The 20,286-nt window shown below is 35.5% G+C and overlaps 1 protein-coding gene across 1 annotated transcript; it reads left to right on the top strand.

Annotated features, from left to right (window-relative positions):
• The first annotated feature begins 976 nt into the window (after positions 1-976).
• Positions 977-15,318, top strand: LOC146160535 ((E3-independent) E2 ubiquitin-conjugating enzyme UBE2O-like). The gene is made up of 25 exons (XM_083384355.1): positions 977-1,080; positions 1,446-1,567; positions 1,677-1,739; positions 3,005-3,103; positions 3,342-3,439; positions 4,307-4,376; positions 4,716-4,862; positions 5,454-5,586; positions 5,764-5,869; positions 6,008-6,172; positions 6,255-6,325; positions 6,459-6,546; positions 6,826-6,907; positions 7,093-7,145; positions 8,065-8,245; positions 8,441-8,598; positions 9,045-9,199; positions 9,726-9,850; positions 10,268-10,477; positions 11,577-11,937; positions 12,245-12,417; positions 12,615-12,815; positions 13,457-13,514; positions 13,685-13,785; positions 14,064-15,318. The coding sequence occupies exons 1-25, from the start codon at positions 993-995 to the stop codon at positions 14,355-14,357; spliced, it is 3,402 nt and encodes a 1,133-aa protein (XP_083240481.1). The 5' UTR covers positions 977-992; the 3' UTR covers positions 14,358-15,318.
• The last annotated feature ends 4,968 nt before the right edge of the window (positions 15,319-20,286 follow it).

Genomic DNA, 20,286 nt, shown 5'->3' with positions numbered 1-20,286 from the left:
GGGGTTCATTGAACCTTGAGTATTTTCGGTTGCGAAATTTGTTTTGCTTAAAAAGATTCAACATATGCTACGCCTTTAACAAATTAAGTTTTCGACGAAAAACGTCTTTCCTAAAGGACCGTTTACACTACAGCTGCATTAAGCTGAGCTGGGCGTGAAATTGTTTTCACTACAGCTGCACTGAGCTGCGTTGGCCGTAAAAATCGCTCCAATACGTAACGTTTTTCTATAGCTGTACGAGGCTTGAGCAAAGCGTGAAACGCTCGCCACATTTAAATGCAATTACGCTTTGCTCAGCTCAGTGCAGCTGTAGTGTAAACGGGCCTTTAGCAAAGAGCGACGGCAAGCGGGTTGAGGATTAACTCAGTGGTCACGTTGTCGACGGGATTATCAGACATTTCCAGGGGGAAAAAAGGAGAGAAAGATTTTACATATGGACATTCCTTCCCTCAATCAGGCGCAACATACAAGCTGTAATAACGTTAACAAGATATTCATAAAGCGCCACACTGGTTATTATTTTACCAAAGGAATTAAAAAATATGTAATGTATCAACATTGAATTGCATGGGCACATAGGCTACTGTTTACGTAATGATATTAATATATTTAGTTTAGGCAGTCCTATTGTTTACGTCTGACCCATCGTTAAGGGCTCACTCGAGACAGATAGTAGCCTAGTATATAGACATTTTTTACTTAGAACTGCACTATTTTCTAACGGATCGAGTGCTATATATCTGTTGACGTTGGGTGGCGATAATAAGCTTGTTTCTAGTCCTTAAAAAACATCTGGTTTGAAGATTGCTTGAAAATGTTACTTGCCGTGGGAGCAAAAATAAATTTTACGTAAGCTTCTCCTAAATGTTATGTTGCAGCGTACAATCTGTTGTTAAGAGTGGTTTACCGTATACTAACTTGTAAACATATTACGGCAATGGCCAAGTCTAATATCTATTCGCATCAAACAGAAATTAGGAAAAAATAGCAAAATGGAACCTACCTTATTTCCAGAAGATATAGTTCTTGGAAAAATGAAAAGTGGTAAAATGTGCTTGGCAGTAATTGATAGGACAGCAGGTATTTACAAAACATATTTATTTAAGATACATTGCATTTAATTTTTGCAGAAATCTGACAGCATTGTATACAATACTACAATGCAATAATTTAGCATGGCATAGGATAAAATAACTTCATGGGATGAGTTTGTAAAAACGATGTATTTTTTTTATATTTATAATATATTTTATAACCTATGTTGTATTTCTATTTTATTTTGTAACTACCTTTCCTAATTATATAAAGTATGACAAAAATAATTCTTCAAGCAAAAAGCGAACAAAGATTTTATCTGCCCTTATAGGATTTTGTTTTTACTTTTCTGTTGTGTTAACTTTAAGCAATTCACCACAAAACATTACAAAAGTGACTTTTTTATGTAGATATGGATAGTGATGAATACGACTCCGATTATTATGATGACCATGGCGACAAGTTGGAAAAAGGTATTGTTCAGGTCTCCTGGTACCCTGAAGGTACCCAAGAACAACTTGAAGATTCCAAAGTAAGTAATAAATGATTCGTCCGGTTCTAGTTGGTGACAATTTGAAATTTTTAATTGTGATATAAAATTTCTAACATTTTGTGTTTACATCTTTTATTTCCTTATGTAGCTTCAATTAATTGATCGCTCAGCCCTACCTTCTGATGTTGTTCGAGAGAAAAACGGAAAACAGGTACATATCCAGCATGTGGTATGCTAAGTATCTGTCAGTTGACATTTATCATTAAAAAATCATTCTCATAGTGCATGCATTTTGTTACTTAAAATCTATTATTAGACCATTTCTTCAAACTATATTTTTTTTATGTTTACTGTGAATACCCTAAGAATTTTTTGCTGTTTCTCTTATTTTAGTATTTTTTTAAACATTTTAAAGACTTTTTTCAGTCCAAATGGTGCAGTGCAACTTAATGAATATGTTGTGCTTTGTAAATTAAAGTCTTATTTTCTGGAATGGCAATGTATTTACACCTGGCAATCTACAACTCTGCTTCATACAATTCATAAAATTGTGATATAAACAACTTTGATGTGCTAATAAATGCTGACCTACATAATTACATTTGAAAACTAACGTTCAGCTAAATAAAACCACAGGTATCAAGCAGCTTTCACATAATTTGCAGGTTTTATAATAGATTGCCTCTTTGCACTATCTGTGTGATGTTTCTAATTATCTAAAAGCACTGGCTGTATAATGCTGATCATTGTTGCTATGAAACATATTATTCACATAGGAGGGGCCCAATGTTCCTATAATTGTGTCAAGGGGAATGTAGCCCAAAAAGTTTTAAGAACTTCTGAGCTAGAACTTTAATTTTGCTTCAGATAATTATGTCCTATTTCTATGGAAAAATGTTTTAAACAGTATTTGGTGATTTGCAATTATTCCATTTCCTATTTGATAATAGGCTTGGTCCAACTTGTTAAATTGGTGCAATTTTTTTACCTTGTGTATCAACCAAACTGTTAACTAAGAATTTATTAAAATAATAAAAAATTATTAAAATAGTCAGCGCCTTGTTTTTCTTCAGCTGTCTCATAGCTGTTTGTCTTTTTGATATGCTTAAAAATGAAAATATAACTAAGCATTTGCAAATTTTGCATAAACCGGAAAAAAAATAACTTATTTGCATTCTACAGGTCATCAGTAAAACACAAATGCAACATTGCATGCTTAAATCAATGAATTCTATTTAGGTCAAAATTTTATTTTATTGGTCAAATTTGCCCTAGTGACCAGTGTTTGCACTAATCTATTTTTCGGGGAAAATGCATACTCTCCCCCTTGGGCACTTTTAGGTTTGACAATTTTTCCACTGTTTTTTTTTAGCTCAAGTGCGATTGTAAACCTGCAGTCCTGCACGCAGGGAAACCTGCAGTCCTGCACAAAAATAAAGGGCACCTTGTTGTATAAATTTTATGTTGTGTTTTTAGTTGGGAACTGTTCTTGATGTAGAAGTGTTATCAACAGTAGCTGTTGTTGGTACAAACAAAACTCTCCATGTTGATGCTAAATCTTTAGTTTTCATCAATGTAAGTAATTTTGCTGTCATTTAGATTGATCAATTGATTAACCTTAACTTTTACATGTTTATTATTATGCAGGTTTGGGGTAATGCATTACTGCCCATTTATATTTTTCAAATCTTAGTGACAACTATTTTAAATATATTGCTTTCACATGGTCCTCTTCCAGCTTATTTTATGTTATGTTCTTTTACTTTGTTGCTTGTGTCACATGTAGCTAAACAGTTGTTTTTTTATTTTGTAGCCCTTTCAGTCGGGTGATGTGGTAACTCTTGGATCTTGGGTAGGAACAGTCGGAGAAGTATATGTTGGAATAACTCTTCAGTTTTCTAATGGAGCAAGGTATTTAACATGTGTTATATTGTATAGTCTTGGGTTATTAACAAATAACAAATATATTAAACAGTAGGTAAAAAAATTGAAGATGAATATGTATGTTATGCTTGATGGACTGAACAAACTAAAACATAGAAAAAATATTATTTTTAAACCAGAGCCAATTGTCATTCTTTTAAAAGCAAAAATCAGGCTTAGTTTTGAAACCAAAAAAGAAAGATGAGTTGTTCTGATTTTGCCCTGTTGCAAATTTGCTTTGTATAAAAATAATTTAAAGAATTGGCTCAATAAAGGGGATTCAAACAGTGACTGAATGTTAAACAATTATATCACAAAATGTATTACTGAACTCCTATGGCTTCTTTAGAGCATGCCTGCTGTGACTCAAATATTTAAGCAACTCTGTGGAGTCCAACAGAGGCATAGAATTATTAAGACATAGAATGAATAGCTCTACAGTCTCTACTGCTATTTAATGCAAAGTAAAATTAGTGTATATGAAAAGTTCAAAAAATGATAAAATGTCTAAGAAAAATAGTTATATTAAGACAGTAGCATTGGTTTTTTTTCAATGATTGATCTAATATAAAGCTTAAAGAGGGTTTAAAGAAAGCATTTGACTACTACTAACGAATAAAAAAACATGTGTTATAATAAATATTCTTACTTGTTCTTTTTTGTAAATTCGTGTGATAATCGTAAATACCTTCTATTCTCTGTTTAAAAACGTTTTGTTATTGTAAAAAAACACTTGTTACCACATAACCAAAATGTACATTTTTTACATAGTAAAAATAATATATGTTGTGTTAACTGACACATTTATAAACCAATATCGGAACAAAATAGGAAACATTATTGTTTTTTTCTCAGGGGACAATTGCCTTTGGCAGCTGGTTGCCTGGAATCACTAGAATCTGTATATCCCCACTCTTCTGATCAGGTAACATGTTGTTGAAACCATGTTTACAAAGCAAAAAGTTAAATTTACACAGCGACCCTTCGGTTCTGAAAACTTTTTTTTAGTTATGACTAGATTCCAATACAATTAAATTGAGAAAAAAAAACTTTCTATTGGCAAATCTGTTTTTGACTGAAATGCTTTCCTAATTAAACGAAAATGCCCAATAAATTAAAAAACAAAACATCCAAATCTACCTAACTTGGACTGTGTAAACAGGCAAACCAAATTAATTTGATATTAATTAGTTGGTTCTAGTGGATACATTTTATTTAATTTGTTTACTTGCTTTATCATATTGTTGATAAATTTTTAAAACAGAGTCCATTTGTTGATGATGAAGATTTATTCTACCCTGGACAAACACTATGTGGTATGTCTTCTGCTTTCAAGGGAATTATGTGGCTGGATAAATCCAAAACCGTCCAATTTAAGTCAAAGACAAGATATAAAACTACAGTTGAAAAGGCATGTTGCTTATTTGCTTATCCTTTAAAAGGCACAAAACACTGCTTGTATCCACCAACAAAGTTTAAATTATGCATCAAAAATATTTTAAGATATTTATATCTTTATACAATTCTTTATAAGTAAATGATCTTTGTGTACTGAATATTATGTGGATAGTATCATTGACATAATAATCCTTTTAAGTGCTACATTGTGGAATGCTGTTCTTGTCCAGCTAGGTCAAACAAACGGTTTTAAAAAGTTTTTTAATTAAGTTGGTGATATTGTTACATTTCTTTGTGTCATGAGTTAAAATAAAAATTTAGGCGATGACAAACTATACTGCAACTTTATTTTTTAACCAAATTTAGCTTTGACTATTTGTATAACTATGATATCCAAGTTTTCTAATTAAAGTTTTGAAATTGTGTTAAAATTAGGAATATATTCCCATATATAAAAATTAAGGTAAACTTGTTGCATAGCCTAGTTTGAATATTTCCCTTTCATATAGCATACTGCTTTTTTAATACTCATACAGGTTTTGCTTATTTTGCTCATAATAAATGTAAATTAATAATTTGAATTAATACCAATAATTTTATAAAGGTTGATTTTTATGGAGTAAAAGTTTTGTGGGAGCAGTGTACATTTTCCAATGATTCCCAAAGTCCACTTGTTGGTCAAAATGCAAAACCTAATGATGTTATGTTGCCACTGGAAGCCCACAGTATGTTAACTGGTAATGAAGTTTGTATACTATTTATAGTTATGTAAATTGAAACACATCTGACATTTAAGTTTAGTTTCTGTACAAGAAGTATTGAAGTTATTTAACATGCGATTTTTAGAAAAACTAATATGTTTTAAAGTGCTAAACCATATATAGTTAAATTTACATCTTTGTTTGTTGTTGCAGACTTTATTTTGAGGACAAGTCCTGATGAAAATTGCATAGAAGTGATCCTGGCCTTTAACAAACAAATTTCTCCTCCACAGTTTTTGACTGGAGAGATGCTTCGAAAGTAAGTCATTAAAATGGAAAATGTCTGCTAAATGTGAAGCTTGTTCAGTGAAAACAAATATTGGACTTATATTGAGGAGTTTCTGCAGGATTTTTACTTATACTTAAGATTTATTTGCTGAACACATTTCTTTTACAGACTTAAAAGACTGCAGCATTTTTGGGTGGGAAACGTGCACCTTGGTCAAAGGTACCAGTACAAACTCACAGAATCTGATGTTAAAATGCTGGCAAGTCAAACTAGAATTAACAAATCCGAAAAAAAGCGTACAAGGAAGCATTATCCTGCAAGAAAAGGCCCAAGGTGTGTAATTTTATCAAATTAACTGTTTCCTTTTAAATTTTTTTCTTTATTTGGTATAACTTATTAATTTATGTGTAAGAAGAAAGCAAGCAAAAACTGCACCAGGCAATGCAACTGTGAGACCAAGAACCCGAAACAACACTGAAAATGACGGTATGTGTGATATCCTGTTGGTAAAAAAAATTAAATCGTTAACTAAACATTAAAATATAGGAATAAAAACAAAACAAGAAACCTTAATTGCAATTTGCAAATTTTGGGTTCATTACAAATTGTTTGAATATAGGTACTTCAGGGGAGAGCTCTGAAGACAACCTTTTAGTGAACGTAAATCCAGCAACTACTCCCGAAGGGTTTGATGATATTGCAAACAGGTAAATTATAAAGCAATTTACTATTTTTAAACTAAACTAAAAATACTTACTTTTTGGATGTAAAAAATTATCTTTATGTTATTGTTGCCTTTTCTGTTAAATAGTCTACTGCCTTTTCTTAAAACTTACTACTCATGCACACCAAATGCTCACACAGTTGGTATATTATTATTTTTTTTAATTTGGTCTAAATATTGTAATCTTTGCTTATATGTGAGATATGTGTATATACCAAACTTATTGGAGAAAGTTTAACTAGTTTACTATATTTTCTTCCAGTGATGATGTATCACATTTAGTTGAGGAACCAATGATACCAAATAAGACAAACATCTTATCTGAAGCTGATGCATCCGCAGAGGTAAACAGCTATATTTGGCAATTATTGAACCAAAACTTAGGTGTGTTAGTTTTAATGGCTTGATACAAGTTTAAAGTATAGACAAAAATGTATTATTTACTCAATCAATTATATAAGCAACTTGATCTCCCCCCCCCCCCCTTTTTTTTGTTGAAAATGTCAAAGCTAAATTATAATTTCTGTAGAATGAACTGAAACAATCAAAAGAAGAAGAAGATTACATTTACAAATTCATGAGGCAAGTCTGGAATATTGTTTAACCTTATTTGTATAAAAGTTTTTATACCTTACAAACCAAATTTATCTATGAGTCACATACACCCAATTTATTTAGTTTTGTTGTTACACATGACAACTCTATAGGGTGAAATAGTACTATCAAACTTCAAAGCACAATTTAAAAAATATATACATAAATTTTTGTCATGAATATTTTATGGTACGAAATTAGGATAACAAATCCAGAATATTGAATCCTTGATTTTATTTATTTATTTGGATTATATTTTATGGAAATTGATTACAATATACCCTGTAGTGATAAAACCGCGACAAATCATAAAACAATTTTCTAACATTGTACATTGGATGAAAGCAAAATATTAAATCGTTAAAGTTCTAAAGGATTGCCACTTAAACTCATGTCTCAAGAAATTGTACGGCATGACCACTTGAAAAAGTAACAAAAATTGTGTTGCAAAACTTACCTGTTAAAATGCATGCATTAAAAACAGTATTGTAAGTTCAACAATATTTACAACGCACAAACAATCAGTCAATTTACTGATGGCGTTCTTGTTGTTGCTTTTCGTAAATTAAGCATTCTTTACAAATATGCCTAAATCACACTGCATGTCGTACCCCCTGCTTTGGTGCTTTGTACCACTAAGGAGTACACGTACCCCTGGTTAAGAACCTCTGATTTAGACTTTAGAACAACTTTCCGCGGTGATTCAAAATCCTAAAGATACGATATTCTCGTTTGAATTTCCCAAAACTGGCGTTACAACTTTCGTAACTCTGTTTTTTGAACGGGGAGTTTAACACTTTTATCTGTTTCTTGCATGTCATACGAATGTTATTAACTAGTTACTACAGCCAAAGGTTAAAATTGTAACCGCTTTCCGCCAAGCTTCATTATGCTGTGGTTTGTACAGCTCGTGGGTCGCACGTAAAGGATTCACGAAAGACCTTGAAAGGGCATTGAAAGACGTTCCAGCTGATGTGATTATGGAGAAGTTAAAAGAACTTGCTCAAACTTTCCCTGGGACTGCCTACATCAACGACGAGACCGCAGACACGTTAAAAGCAGTCGCAAAAAACTCAACTCCAAGAAAAGTGAGTTATCGATTTGCTTTTCCATTTATGGTTTAATTTTAAACCAACTTCATTACTAGTTTTAAGTCTTTGATTAGACAACTGGAGATGCAAATTCAGTTTAATTGCAGAAATATACAGAATAAACGGTTTAGCCTCGAACAGCGAGACTTGGTTGTCCAGGTTTACATAAGTTAGATTTTTTAACGTTCGTAGATTGATGTCAAACTAATCAACCCAGCCTACGGCATGGTTTTGGCGATTGACGATTGCGAACCACGTGACACCATGTTCGCCTTACGTCATCAATGTATTTCGAGTGAGGTTGGGGCGGTACAAGCGGGTCCCAAGGTGGAGTACTCGGCTGGACAATAGTACGTAAAATTACTGTATTAATAAAGGTGTCTCTATTATAGCCATTTTTTCTACGTTAAGTACGCTATTCGTAATTAAAGGTGGAACTCATTAAGCATTGGCCAGCCATTATTTAGCAATCTTAATTTTCCAAATTTTTTTACCTAATTAAAAAGATATCATATATATATAAATAATATACTACATTCATATGGAAGAAGTATTTTATTGGATGTAACTATTATGTGGGTAAAATCTTTTCTACCAAACAAGTTAAACTCATTTAAGTGATCCCTTAAAAACTCATGGTTTACCAAATATTTGTTGCGCTACGGTTGGCCTGTTGGGCTTCGGGCTGGCAACATCACAGTTTACCATCCTACACACACACGGGTTTTTTAGCCACGAAAACGTCCACACCGACTCTGTGACATGCAAGCCTGACAAAGGTGTTTTTTCTGTTCAGTGTGACGGTTGAGGTTTGCGCAACGAGCACCAAGATGGACGTCGAGTGGCAAGACGGCAGCGAGGCGAACGGCCTACCCTCTGTGCAAGTCACACAGGCGCACCACATCGACAGCAACGACTTCTGTCCCGGCGACTTTGTTCTGGACGAAAGAGGTAAAGCTCAGCACTAACCGGTTCTCATCTACCGTTTAAGCATTTCTGGAACAACAGGACGCATGATACGAAACATCCGTTTTTACTTTACGTGTTTAGTACAATGTCCGTATTGGCGACATATGATGTTTCTTGCACCTTGTGTACGTGCATTGCCATCAGATTTGTAGAGCTCTTCTGGCAAATGTAATTTTCTGGCAAATGTAAATTATTCAAAAATTACATTTGCCAGAAGAGCTCTACAAACCTGATATTATGCCTGGCAGCAATAGCTTGTGCATTGCCATGATTTAATATAATTTCATCATTTTTTCGTGGAAAGATAAATTATGTTTCTTGTCGCCCATTGCTAAATAATCCTCAAGGAAATAAGGAAGAGGTGTGGAGTTATGTATCAACGGCAATTAGTAGATTTTAAACATCCTCAGTTTTCCAAGACTGTCAAGCAGGACTTGATTGTCCAAAAAATTGATACGGTTGTGTTTTCGGACTAAGTGGTCTAATGGTTTGTTTGGTGTTATTTCAGTGGTGGGCCGCATGTACAACTACGGACTTGTGTTGAGAGCTGACAACAGCAGCAGGATGGCGAATGTGCAATGGTTTACACTTGATCCGAACAACAATGACGTCCAAATGCTGAGCACCGAAGAGGTATTTCACGGGGCTGTTGTGGTTTGTTTTGGGGCCCTGAAATAGTTTTTCGTGTGAATACGCTGGCAGTGTTAGTGAATGCTTATTCATTGTCTACGGCGCTTGCCAAAATATACCAATATTTTCGATTTTTATATAGGTAAAGGATTTTTAGTGCAAACAACAAAACGGTTTTATACTATATCAAAACTGTCCTAAGTTTTCATAATGCAGCATTTCAAAACAACAAAATTGGTTTGTTCCGCCGCGAAGTATAAATATAAAAATGTCGACAGATAGGCCGTTGTGTTACCGATGGGCTTTACGATTGCAGTCGTGGTCTGGACGTAAAACGACGAAAAATGTCGTGGTTTGGCCAGTCGTCGTTATATTATCGCGTTTTTATCGCTCGCCTAAACCGTCTCTACCTACTTAAAGGTGAGCGTCTACGAGATACGCGACCACCCGGACTACGGCTTTCGCATCTCGGACGTGGTTAGTCTGTTCGAGCGCTGCAAGGAAATTGACGACAGCGGGTCCGACCTGGCCGAGGCGAGCGGGTGCGTCGGACAGGTGGTACGCGTCACCAAGAATGGCAAACTGGAAGTCGCTTGGGCCGACGCGTCCCGGTCGCTCGTTTATCCACACGTTAGTGTTTTCGTACATTTTAGCACTTCATCAAACAGTCATCAGCAAATGTTTTACTCTTGGATTTATTAGTTGTATAACTCTCCCCTGAAAGAACGCAAAATACCATTGCTGGTGTTCTACGTTCTGCCTATCGGTGTAACATTGTTTAAAAAAACTTTCAACTAGTTTGTTTTTTACAAAATCAGGTGGCACTGTTAAGTGTTAAACGACAAATTGTTGGTCATTTTGACAAGCTTTCGCACAACAGTGTTTTATCCGATTAGCGTACATACGAAAGAAATTAAAATAAACTTGTACAACACAATTTGTCGTTGAACAGTGCCATTTGATTTTCAGATTTAGAACTCGAAACCTACACGGCTTTTAACAAAGATTATTTTTCTGAAGGGTACTGACTACTGATCAAAATTGCTCCCGTACATATATAGGCGCAGTCCTAATCATACACCCTCAAATATTATTGCTACGTCATTTTTATTGCAGTTCTTTCACAACTATTCATTGAATATTGTATTTTTCATTTCTCTTGTAAGTATAAACACTAAACAGCCATCCTCGTGTTGGTTTCGTGAACACTACCGTACCGGAAGGAATTAATCTAAAGAATATTGGTGACGCTGTTTGTAAGTTTCACAATATGCATAGTTAACAAATAAATTCACTTTCCAATAGTTTAGGCGCCTGTCATTACGGTAATCTGTTCTCCTAAATTTGAGTTCCTTTCTAACTCTTGTTTTTTTTTGGGTCTACGGTGACCTATCGAGTGGGTTCATCTAATTTTCTTATGAAAAAATACTTTATTTTGTGGGGAGTGATAAATTTTATTCAGTTAGAAGAACCTGTGTAAATAGTAACTATTTCTCACTTCGTCGCTGCTCTAGAAAGGAAGTACCAGTTTGGCTGTATTGCTTTTCATCTTACAAATGTAGCTCTAAAAATATGCCTTTTACTGTAAGAGTTATTTGATTAGGCTGGTCGGGACTAAAACGAATTTAAAAGCCCCAGTCTACAAGCAAGTCAACAACACAACACAACAAAGTACAAAACATCAATCGAATACCCGTCCTCGTTGCTAACCTAATATGGCAATTTTAAGGAGATAGTGCTTCGGAGGGGCGAGGGTGACGAGGACAGTTTGCTGGACGACGGCGAAGACGATGACGCCGGCAGCGAGTTTTCCGCCGATAGTGGTGGCAGCAGTGGTAGCTGGGAGACCACAGGCTCCGAGAATGAAATCGCCAACCAATCAGATACTGTCACGCCTTCAAAGCCCGACGTTGTTACTCTTGTTGATGAAGCGACATCAAAATTATTGGAAGCCGATGATTCGAATGGCGATGATGTTCCCAGCGAAGGTACCTCGGTCGATGGTGAACCGTCATCTACGTGCACTGTCACTCACGCTGACCCGTTCCCAACCGACTTGGCTATTCATTGTGAAGACATTAGTGCTTTCGGTACGTTCCGATTTTTACATTGGCTATTGTTTGTGTTTATGTTGGACCTAACTGAAACAGTATTTGTAGGTTGAGTTAATGGCACTCCCTGGTTACATTTTAATGTTTTGTACTTATTAAAATAAAGCCATCAGTCCAAACATAAAATTCTAAACACACTTTAAACTATTGTATATATTTATTGTCAAGCAAACCATTTCGGACAGACCGTTTCACAATGAGTAGTGTAGGAAAGAATTACCTCTGGATTTTTAATCGATCACACTAGGAATAGTTGAAGTATCGCCTTCAAGCTTTTTTATTTTAGAAAACATATCATTTTCGAGTGACAGCTCACCCCCCTCCACCCACCATTACATTGCAAAGCGCCATGAACCCGCAAACCCGAGGTTGTTCATGAAGGCTCTGCAACGCGATCTCGGTCAATTACGACAATCGCTGCCGGAAGGAATCTACGTCAAAACATTTGAAGACCGAATGGTAGGCGGGGGCGAAGGGCTAACTACCCGCGAGCATTGCTATCGCGTGAAATTGCTGTCAAATTCAATTGGTTTGCGTGGCAGTTTGTTGCTTATTTGCTCTTTTCCAAAGATTATATTGTACGCATATCTTTACTCTGCTTTTCTCAAACGATTCCGTAGTGTGAGAGAAGTTTAGCTGTGTTTATTTTTCTGCAGGACCTTTTGTCAGTTCTTTTTATGGGCCCGAAAAACACGCCCTATGAAGACGGCATTTTCGCTTTCGACGTCCAATTGCCCGGGGATTACCCCCTCAGCCCGCCAGGGTTCCATTACGTTTCCTTTTCGCACCGTCTCAACCCGAACCTTTACGAGGACGGCAAAGTGTGCGTCAGTTTACTCGGGACCTGGTCGGGAAAGGTGAGCGGCGGTTTGAGATATGTCTGTATACTAGATTCTTCTTATAGTTCTATTGATGGGTTATTTTCTACCTGCATGCGATTCTCATTAATAGACTCTCTCAAACAACGAGTTCAGTACAGTTGCTTAACGTAATTTATAGACCACCTGCTTGTGGACATTAATTAGCAGCCATAGGCATTTTACCCTCTAGTCTAAGCGAACTCTTATTTGAATAGAGGATAATTCGGCAAGTAAAATAATATACAAAAAAATTAATGGGTTATATATAAAAATATTTTTTTTACAATTTTCTCTACGGCTTCGCTCATTGATTTCCCGGATTTTCACGATAAAGCAACTATTAAGCCTATGTACTGTATTACTAACCTGTAAAGAATTCAAGAGATATATCGGTTTACCAATATATCGTATTGCGTTCGCTTCGAGCGTCTGGTGCCCGACAAATCTCAGTTTTTAGCAGTAGTAGAATTACTTCAGTCGCAAAAATGTTTCGCTGCACGTTATTTTACCAAAGGCATAAGGTATGCTAATCGTAATTCGCTTAACGAGAAACGCTCAATAATAAGACTACGATAGCTGGAAATATTTATTTCGTGGCAACAGATGTGCATAAAAAACCTTCCGTATTGTTAATTTAGGGAAATGAAAAGTGGACAAGGGAATCAAATTTGCTTCAAGTTCTTGTGTCTATCCAAGGTGAGGTGTGTTTGCAATTATGCCTTACTTTCTTGTACCCATTGGATATGTTATGCTTTATGTTATGCTTTGGCTAATTGGGCCGTTGGTATTTTTTTATAAAAAACAAAAGTAGTTCTTTAAACCTGTAATCGTGCAACCACATCCAGGATGTTGTAATGCATTTGTAGGCTTGATTCTAAACGCTGAGCCCTACTTCAATGAAGCCGGTTACGAGGGTCATCGGGGAACTGCAGAGGGTGCCATGAACAGCAGATGCTATAACGAGATGGTTTGCAGATGCCTTTTATTTTATACAGTGGTGTTTTATTGTCGTTAGATTGTAATTGTAGTATATAAACTGTTGCTACCAGGCATGGTAATATTAATAAAAAAACAGCTTTTCTGGAAATTGTAATTCTTTACAAACGTTTCAGCAACCTATGCAAGTCGCCCTCGTCAGGGTTTGTTTAACATTGTAATTGTAGTTTTAACATAATTTTTACCAGTATCAACGACCAACGTATTTGCCGTTTGCCAATCGTATCACCGTCACAAATATCTTCCCAGGTAATCCTCCGAATGGTAGAGCACATGAACCGCGTTGTTGTCTCTCCCCCCGCCCCCTTTGGCGAGCTGTGCGAGAGCCTTCTTCCCGAACTTGTACAGCGATTGGCTCGACGTGTGACGAAACTTCTAGAGCGAAGCGGCGATCATCAACAGGACGCAAGTCCTGAGTTCGATTTCCCTTATCCCCTTCTGCCATTGTCTAAGGGCGTTGTTTTAAGCCTCAGACAGAAATTGAATATTTTCAACGACACCTTACTTGGAATAGAGTCCAGGGCAAAGGGCAAATCAAAATGATGTTTTATCTTGCGTTGTAGGAAATTACTTATTTATTCGTTTTGTTTTTCATGTTATCATGCTGTTTCCAACAATTCCAAATATTTGCCATTATTAAATCAAGCCACCCGTGATTTTTGAAATGTGTTTATTTTGCCATGATAAAGTTCCAACGACCTACAAACAGCACTATATACCTTGCCTAGGTTTTGATCGCTATCGTTGTCAATTGTTCGCTTATGTTGGATGCTTTAGTGTAGGAAAACGTTGCTCATAAATATTATGCTTTGTGGCAAAGAATAACGAAACGGGACCACTAACGGAATGACGGAATGAGAGAAATATGCACAACAGGAAAATTATTTAACGCATTGCACTGTGTAATTACTGTTTCACTGTTTTACCGCAGACCTGCCTTTGTTTAACGAGTGGTCTTTTTTTCTTTTTTAGTCAACAATCTATTACATTTTACCTTTGCAATTTCGTAAATCGATAAGGCCTTTTTGCAAAGAAAATATTGTAGTTTTAAATAAGGCATCTTACCTAAAACATATTACATTTTAGAAGACTGTTATGTTACTTATTAGACCAATCGTGGTGTTTTGCGTGTTACTAGTTGGTACACCATTGTCATGTTTTTGTTTTCACCAACAAATTGAGACGTAACTTGCTAAACTCATAATTCGGATAAAATGAAATCTTCTAATCAAAATTATAAACTGTTAGGCCATAAAGTGTTTGTATAATTGTTGTCAATTTTTCAAGATAAGCGCTTTCGTAACATGAGATAAACATAACCGGTCAATACTTCTCAACAAATAAGTTAAGTGACGGCTTCGGGTTCGTACTTTTATGTCCTATTTGCTGTTTATACGAATTGTTTATTTTGATCACACAGAGAGTGCAAGATTGTATGTGAAAGATGTCGCTTTTGTTATTTGTGTAGGCAGAATGCTTCTCAACACAATAGAAATATCAACAGATTTAACATGTTTGTTATTACAATTCGCTAAGGAAATATTTGTGAAGTACAATTAACGCTGTTCACTGCCTCCAGAATTTAGAAAAAACTGCGTCCTTTAACAGTTTTAGCCGAGTAACAGGTTTTTAGTCGACAAATGAAGCTACCGCCACCAGTAAAAATCTACATCTTTATTCAGCTATTTGCTGTTTTTTATCTCTTGACCAAAAACTTGGTTTGTCTATTTTATAAATGTGCCAAGATGCAATGTTGTAAGCAAGTCTTTTTAAAATAAGTCCCAGTCGAGTCATTGGTAAAATATTTTAAGTCAAAGTCTATTGCAAAAAAATAACAAGTCCAGTCCCAAGTCATTATTAGAGCAAGTTAACTTCAAGTACAGTCATTGACCTAAAATGAATTAAACTCGTCCCTTTATGAGCAACAACTCAATTAAATATTAGAAAAAAACACATCATACATCATTGAAAGTGTTTTATATACAGAATTTGAGCGAATGACTCAAGCCAAGCCAAGTCATTTTGGTGAAATAGTCAAGTCATTTGAATACAGTGACTTCAGTCAAGTGAGTCATTATAACACTGCTATGTTGTCACTCGATTTGTCTATCAAACCAATGAAGTTTATAATGCATAATCCTATGTGAAATAAAGTAGAAATATAAACCATTTAAAATTGACCCATGTTTCACACAACAAAACTCGACGTTTTAATTACGTTTTAGCTATTACTGGACGAAATACCCGGCGTTGCCCAGGTTAAATAGGATATTTACTTGTAACAATAATATGTAGTCTTTTGCAATAAGCTCGATATATTATTATGTGTCATGGCCATGGGAAACATGCGTGACTGTGGATGTGTGTTTATTTGAAATGGTATGAAATGCGTCCAGTAAATAGTTTCTCACAATTAAAGTAGAATGCGGCCCGTTGTGAAAGCAGCAACAAATATTATGTCCTACATATTGGCAAAGGCGCTGTGCTCATAAATAACATATGCGTATTCCCCGAACCAAATTATTCTCGATTATAGGTTAAACAAAATGTAAGATTCGATCAACAAGGCGTCTTAGTAACTAATACATATTATGTTGTACCCTTCGTCATTAAGCCGCGTGTTATTGACGATGATATAAAAAAGGCAATTTGCCATTAGTAAAAAGCAGTGTTGTAAACAAGTCATTTTAAAATGACTCAAGTCCAAGTCAAGTTATTTGTGAAATAACTTAAGTCCAAGTCAAGTCTTTTCGAATAAATAACAAGTCAAGTCCCAGTCCAAGTCAGAAGTTGCGCAAGTCAAGTCCCAGTCAAATCATAATTAGAGCAAGTCAACTTCAAGTCATGTCCTTGTCATAAAAATAAAACGTTTAACTATTAGAATTTCGCATGATTATTAACAATAACTGAACTAAAAAATAAGGAAAACGGAACATATAGCAAGCAATTTGTTTTTCTTCCAAAAATTGGATGAATAGCTCAATTTTATAAAAAAAAACTTACTTAAAGAAATGCTTTATTTCAACCCAAGTCATTTGTTAAAAAAACTTAAGTTAAGTCAAGTCATTTGTCCGAAAGACTTAAGTCAAGTCAAGTCATTTTGCCCAAATGACTTAAGTCAAGTCAAGTCATTTAAAAACAGTGACTTAAGTGCACCTAAGTCAAGTCATTGACTTAAGTCATTACAACACTGGTAAAAAGTAATGTTGCGGAGAGCGTAATATCCTGGCTAGAGTGCTAAATAGTGCGAAAATAGTGTGTAAAGTGGTAAAGCGTATTCATTTTTTTAATGGTTGCACTACATAAAAATAAAATTCATATTATGTTATTAAAAAATTAATATTATGTTATTTTTGGTATTTCGCAATGATCGAATAGCTTATAATTGTAAAACAGTAATGGCACTGGCAAATGGTCGTCCCTATACTTTTAACCGCTGATTTTCTGTGAAGTGAAAAATATTTTCCCACAATAAGGCTATAAAATCTTACATATGGAAACAGCCTGTGTGAAAGCGGCAATTAATCGATTGACATCATATTAAAATAAATATGTAATCCCGGTGCGAAATGGTTATCGGATGGCCATCAAGTTGTTCCCTGATAACCACCATTAAATATTATGTTGGCCCATAACGTGTCAGTGTGCTCATATATCGCTATATAACCGATGATTAAAAATATTACTCGTGGCAAGTTCACATGTAACCGAAAGGTAATGTTCCGTATTGTGTTTAAAAATAGGTCGTCGAAATACACATTTAAAACTAGATGGGCTTGCGGTTGTTGTATATTTTCTCGGGGGGCTTAATTTTATTTATTTTTTGCGTTCTACGATGGGTGAAACTTTATTCCCTTGCCTCAAAATATATTTTTCAAATGAATTTAGAGAATGCGTACGGTCATGTTATTAAATTTGGGCCAGGTGACATGTTTAAAAAGCAGTTATAATTATATAATTATTTTCTTAAAACAATTTTAAGCCTATGGTTTGCTATATTTTTGCCAGTTTTACTCGGTAAATTTTTACCTTGCCTTGGTCTGCTGTGTAATCACTGTTATAACATACTTTGAATCTGTTGTTTCGAGCAATCTGCAAAACTCTTTTATGTGCCTAATATGCAACACATTAAATCGAAAGTTTTGCGAACTTAAACCAAATAAACGCAGTGTTCTTGAAGATTTTTTTTGTATGACGCCATGTTATGACGTGACTGTGTAACGTCATCCCTAATATTGCATTCAACTTTTCTATTTTGCTTCCTTGTACAATATTAAGTTTTGTAGGCCTAGTCTTGATATGTTTGATTGGAGTAACATGCGAAACAGGTGCAAACAGAGAGGTCGTACGTTCCCACCAGACTTTCCATTTAAATTTGCGGCAGAAAAATATATTGTCGGGTAAAAGTAATAATTTACTTTATTAAGATAAGCCTCTTTCTAAAGGTGCACGTGCAAACTTTTACTGAGACGAGCCACCTCGAACAATGAACGTTGCAAGCACGGGACAATAAAGCACAGCAGGATGCCGGCGGCTTTGTCGCTTCGCAAGCTGAATAAAGCATGCCATATGAACGCATTCTTAATTGAAGTTTTTCTGCCGCTAGGTAGGAGTAGATAGCTAATATGCATATGTTTCTAGGCATGCCCCTTTCACTAGACCAGGGGTTCCTAAACTAGGGTCCAGGAAAGGTACGTAGACTTGTTTTGGATGTATATTGAAAAATTGGTAAACTTTTCGAAAGAAAACAGTTTTACTTGAAAAACGCCCGGCGTCTTTTCCTTTAAGGAATATTCATACTTTCAGTTTTACATTTCTTGGACCAAAAACAGGTGCCTTAGGTATAATTGTTTTGTGACGTCAGTTAATAATTTCTAAAATTTATATCCGGACTGTGGTCCGCGCAAACCAAAAACAATTTTAGGGTGTCCAAGATAACGTCTGTAGTAGAACATCTTGTCATCTTCCTAAATGTATTTAACTAAGATTTAAGTTGCCTAATTGTGCACTATACATTACATCGAACTGATAATTTCCTGAAGTTTACTTGTTTCAGACGTCGAATAAGAAAATTGTTCTACTTGAACTCGTGCGACAGACCAATGAGGAACAATAAAATGCGCACAAAGTTAGACAATCACCATGTACACAAACTACTTCAGAAACAAGAAACTTCTTTGAAAAATCATTGGTGGTTTTAAGTCAGTTTTGTGTCGCGGAGTTAACAAACATTTACGTGCGGGCGATAATTAAGCGGCTCCAACACTAAACAACGTACACGTAAAATAATCTGCTAACATAAAAGTGCAGTTAAGAATATTAATGAAATACATTTTTAACAAGAATGGGACATATATAATCGTGACGCTCACCTTGTAAGCCGGATACAATTGTTCGACGTCAGGCCACTAGTTATTCCAGGTTTACTTTTTTTGTCGTTGGGAATACGCAACGTTATTTTTTATTTATTTACATCAAGGGTTCTTAAACTTTTTTTACCGCGGACCCCTAATTTTTTATTTGCTTCGCGTGGACCACGGTAAGCAAATTTTTTTTTAAATAATGTCATAAATTGACGTCGCAATCAGTGTTTCAAAAATATGCTGATGATCTAAGTAAAATGGAGTCTAAAAACATTCAATGCCAAAACGTTTTATCTTTAATTCAACTAACATCGCGTGATTTACCTCGTGTGTTCAATTGTTTTGTTCATTGCCCTGATGAAGATTACCTGAATAGGTCATCAAAGCTCATCGTAACCGGTTTGCGACGGCGCTCGTGTGAGATGCGCGACTTTCTCTCATAGAAAGAGACGATTTTTTTTCTGTCTGGGAGCACATGAGTTTTTTTGTGTTTTAACCTCTCGCCCGGCTTCTCGCTTAAGAGGGAGCAGTATGAGCGACTTTTCCCTGTTTGTCTCTTTAAGACCGCGTGTCAGCGACAAAAAAATGCAACTGTCACCTTATAAGGATACAGCCTGTGTCGAAGCTGCATCAAATCGACTGACGTGCTATAGGCTATAAATGTTTGCTAAAGCCATATGTTACAGTCGATGGTTTAAAAAATGATTGTGCAGCGTTGTGTGTTTTTTCTGTAATGGTGAAAAACTTGCGAAATTTATCGATCCAAAATTCTAACAAACTTAAAACTTGTGGTTGTAACAGCAATTGTTTAGACTTGCGTGATATTCAAGCAAATAATCCGGGCAGCAAAGTGCGTCATACGTAAAAAAAGCTCTTGAAAATAAGAATTGCTTACACGTGACCGGTTTGCGACGGCGCTCGCGTGAGATGCGCGACTTTCGCTCATAGAAAGAGACGATTTTTTTCTGGGTGGGAGCACATAAGTTTCTTTCTATTTTACCTTCTGGCCCGGCTTAGGGAGCAGTATGAGCGAGTTTGCTCTGTCTGTCTCTTTAAAAACGCATGTCAGCGACCGAGCTGCAAACACGTGCCAACAAGCGGACAAACTT

The sequence above is a fragment of the Ascidiella aspersa genome, chromosome 3 (assembly GCF_963924565.1).
Source record: "Ascidiella aspersa chromosome 3, kaAscAspe10.2, whole genome shotgun sequence".
In the NCBI taxonomy this organism is placed as follows: domain Eukaryota; kingdom Metazoa; phylum Chordata; class Ascidiacea; order Phlebobranchia; family Ascidiidae; genus Ascidiella; species Ascidiella aspersa.
This window is presented reverse-complemented; position numbering and strand designations above follow the sequence as displayed.

Coding starts and splice junctions, on each gene's coding strand:
- LOC146160535 (XM_083384355.1), top strand. CDS start 993: ATGGAACCTACCTTATTTCCAGAAGATATAGTTCTTGGAAAAATGAAA. Junction 8,246..8,440: donor AAAACTCAACTCCAAGAAAA/GTGAGTTATCGA, acceptor TAACGTTCGTAG/ATTGATGTCAAACTAATCAA. Junction 10,478..11,576: donor GGTCGCTCGTTTATCCACAC/GTTAGTGTTTTC, acceptor GGCAATTTTAAG/GAGATAGTGCTTCGGAGGGG.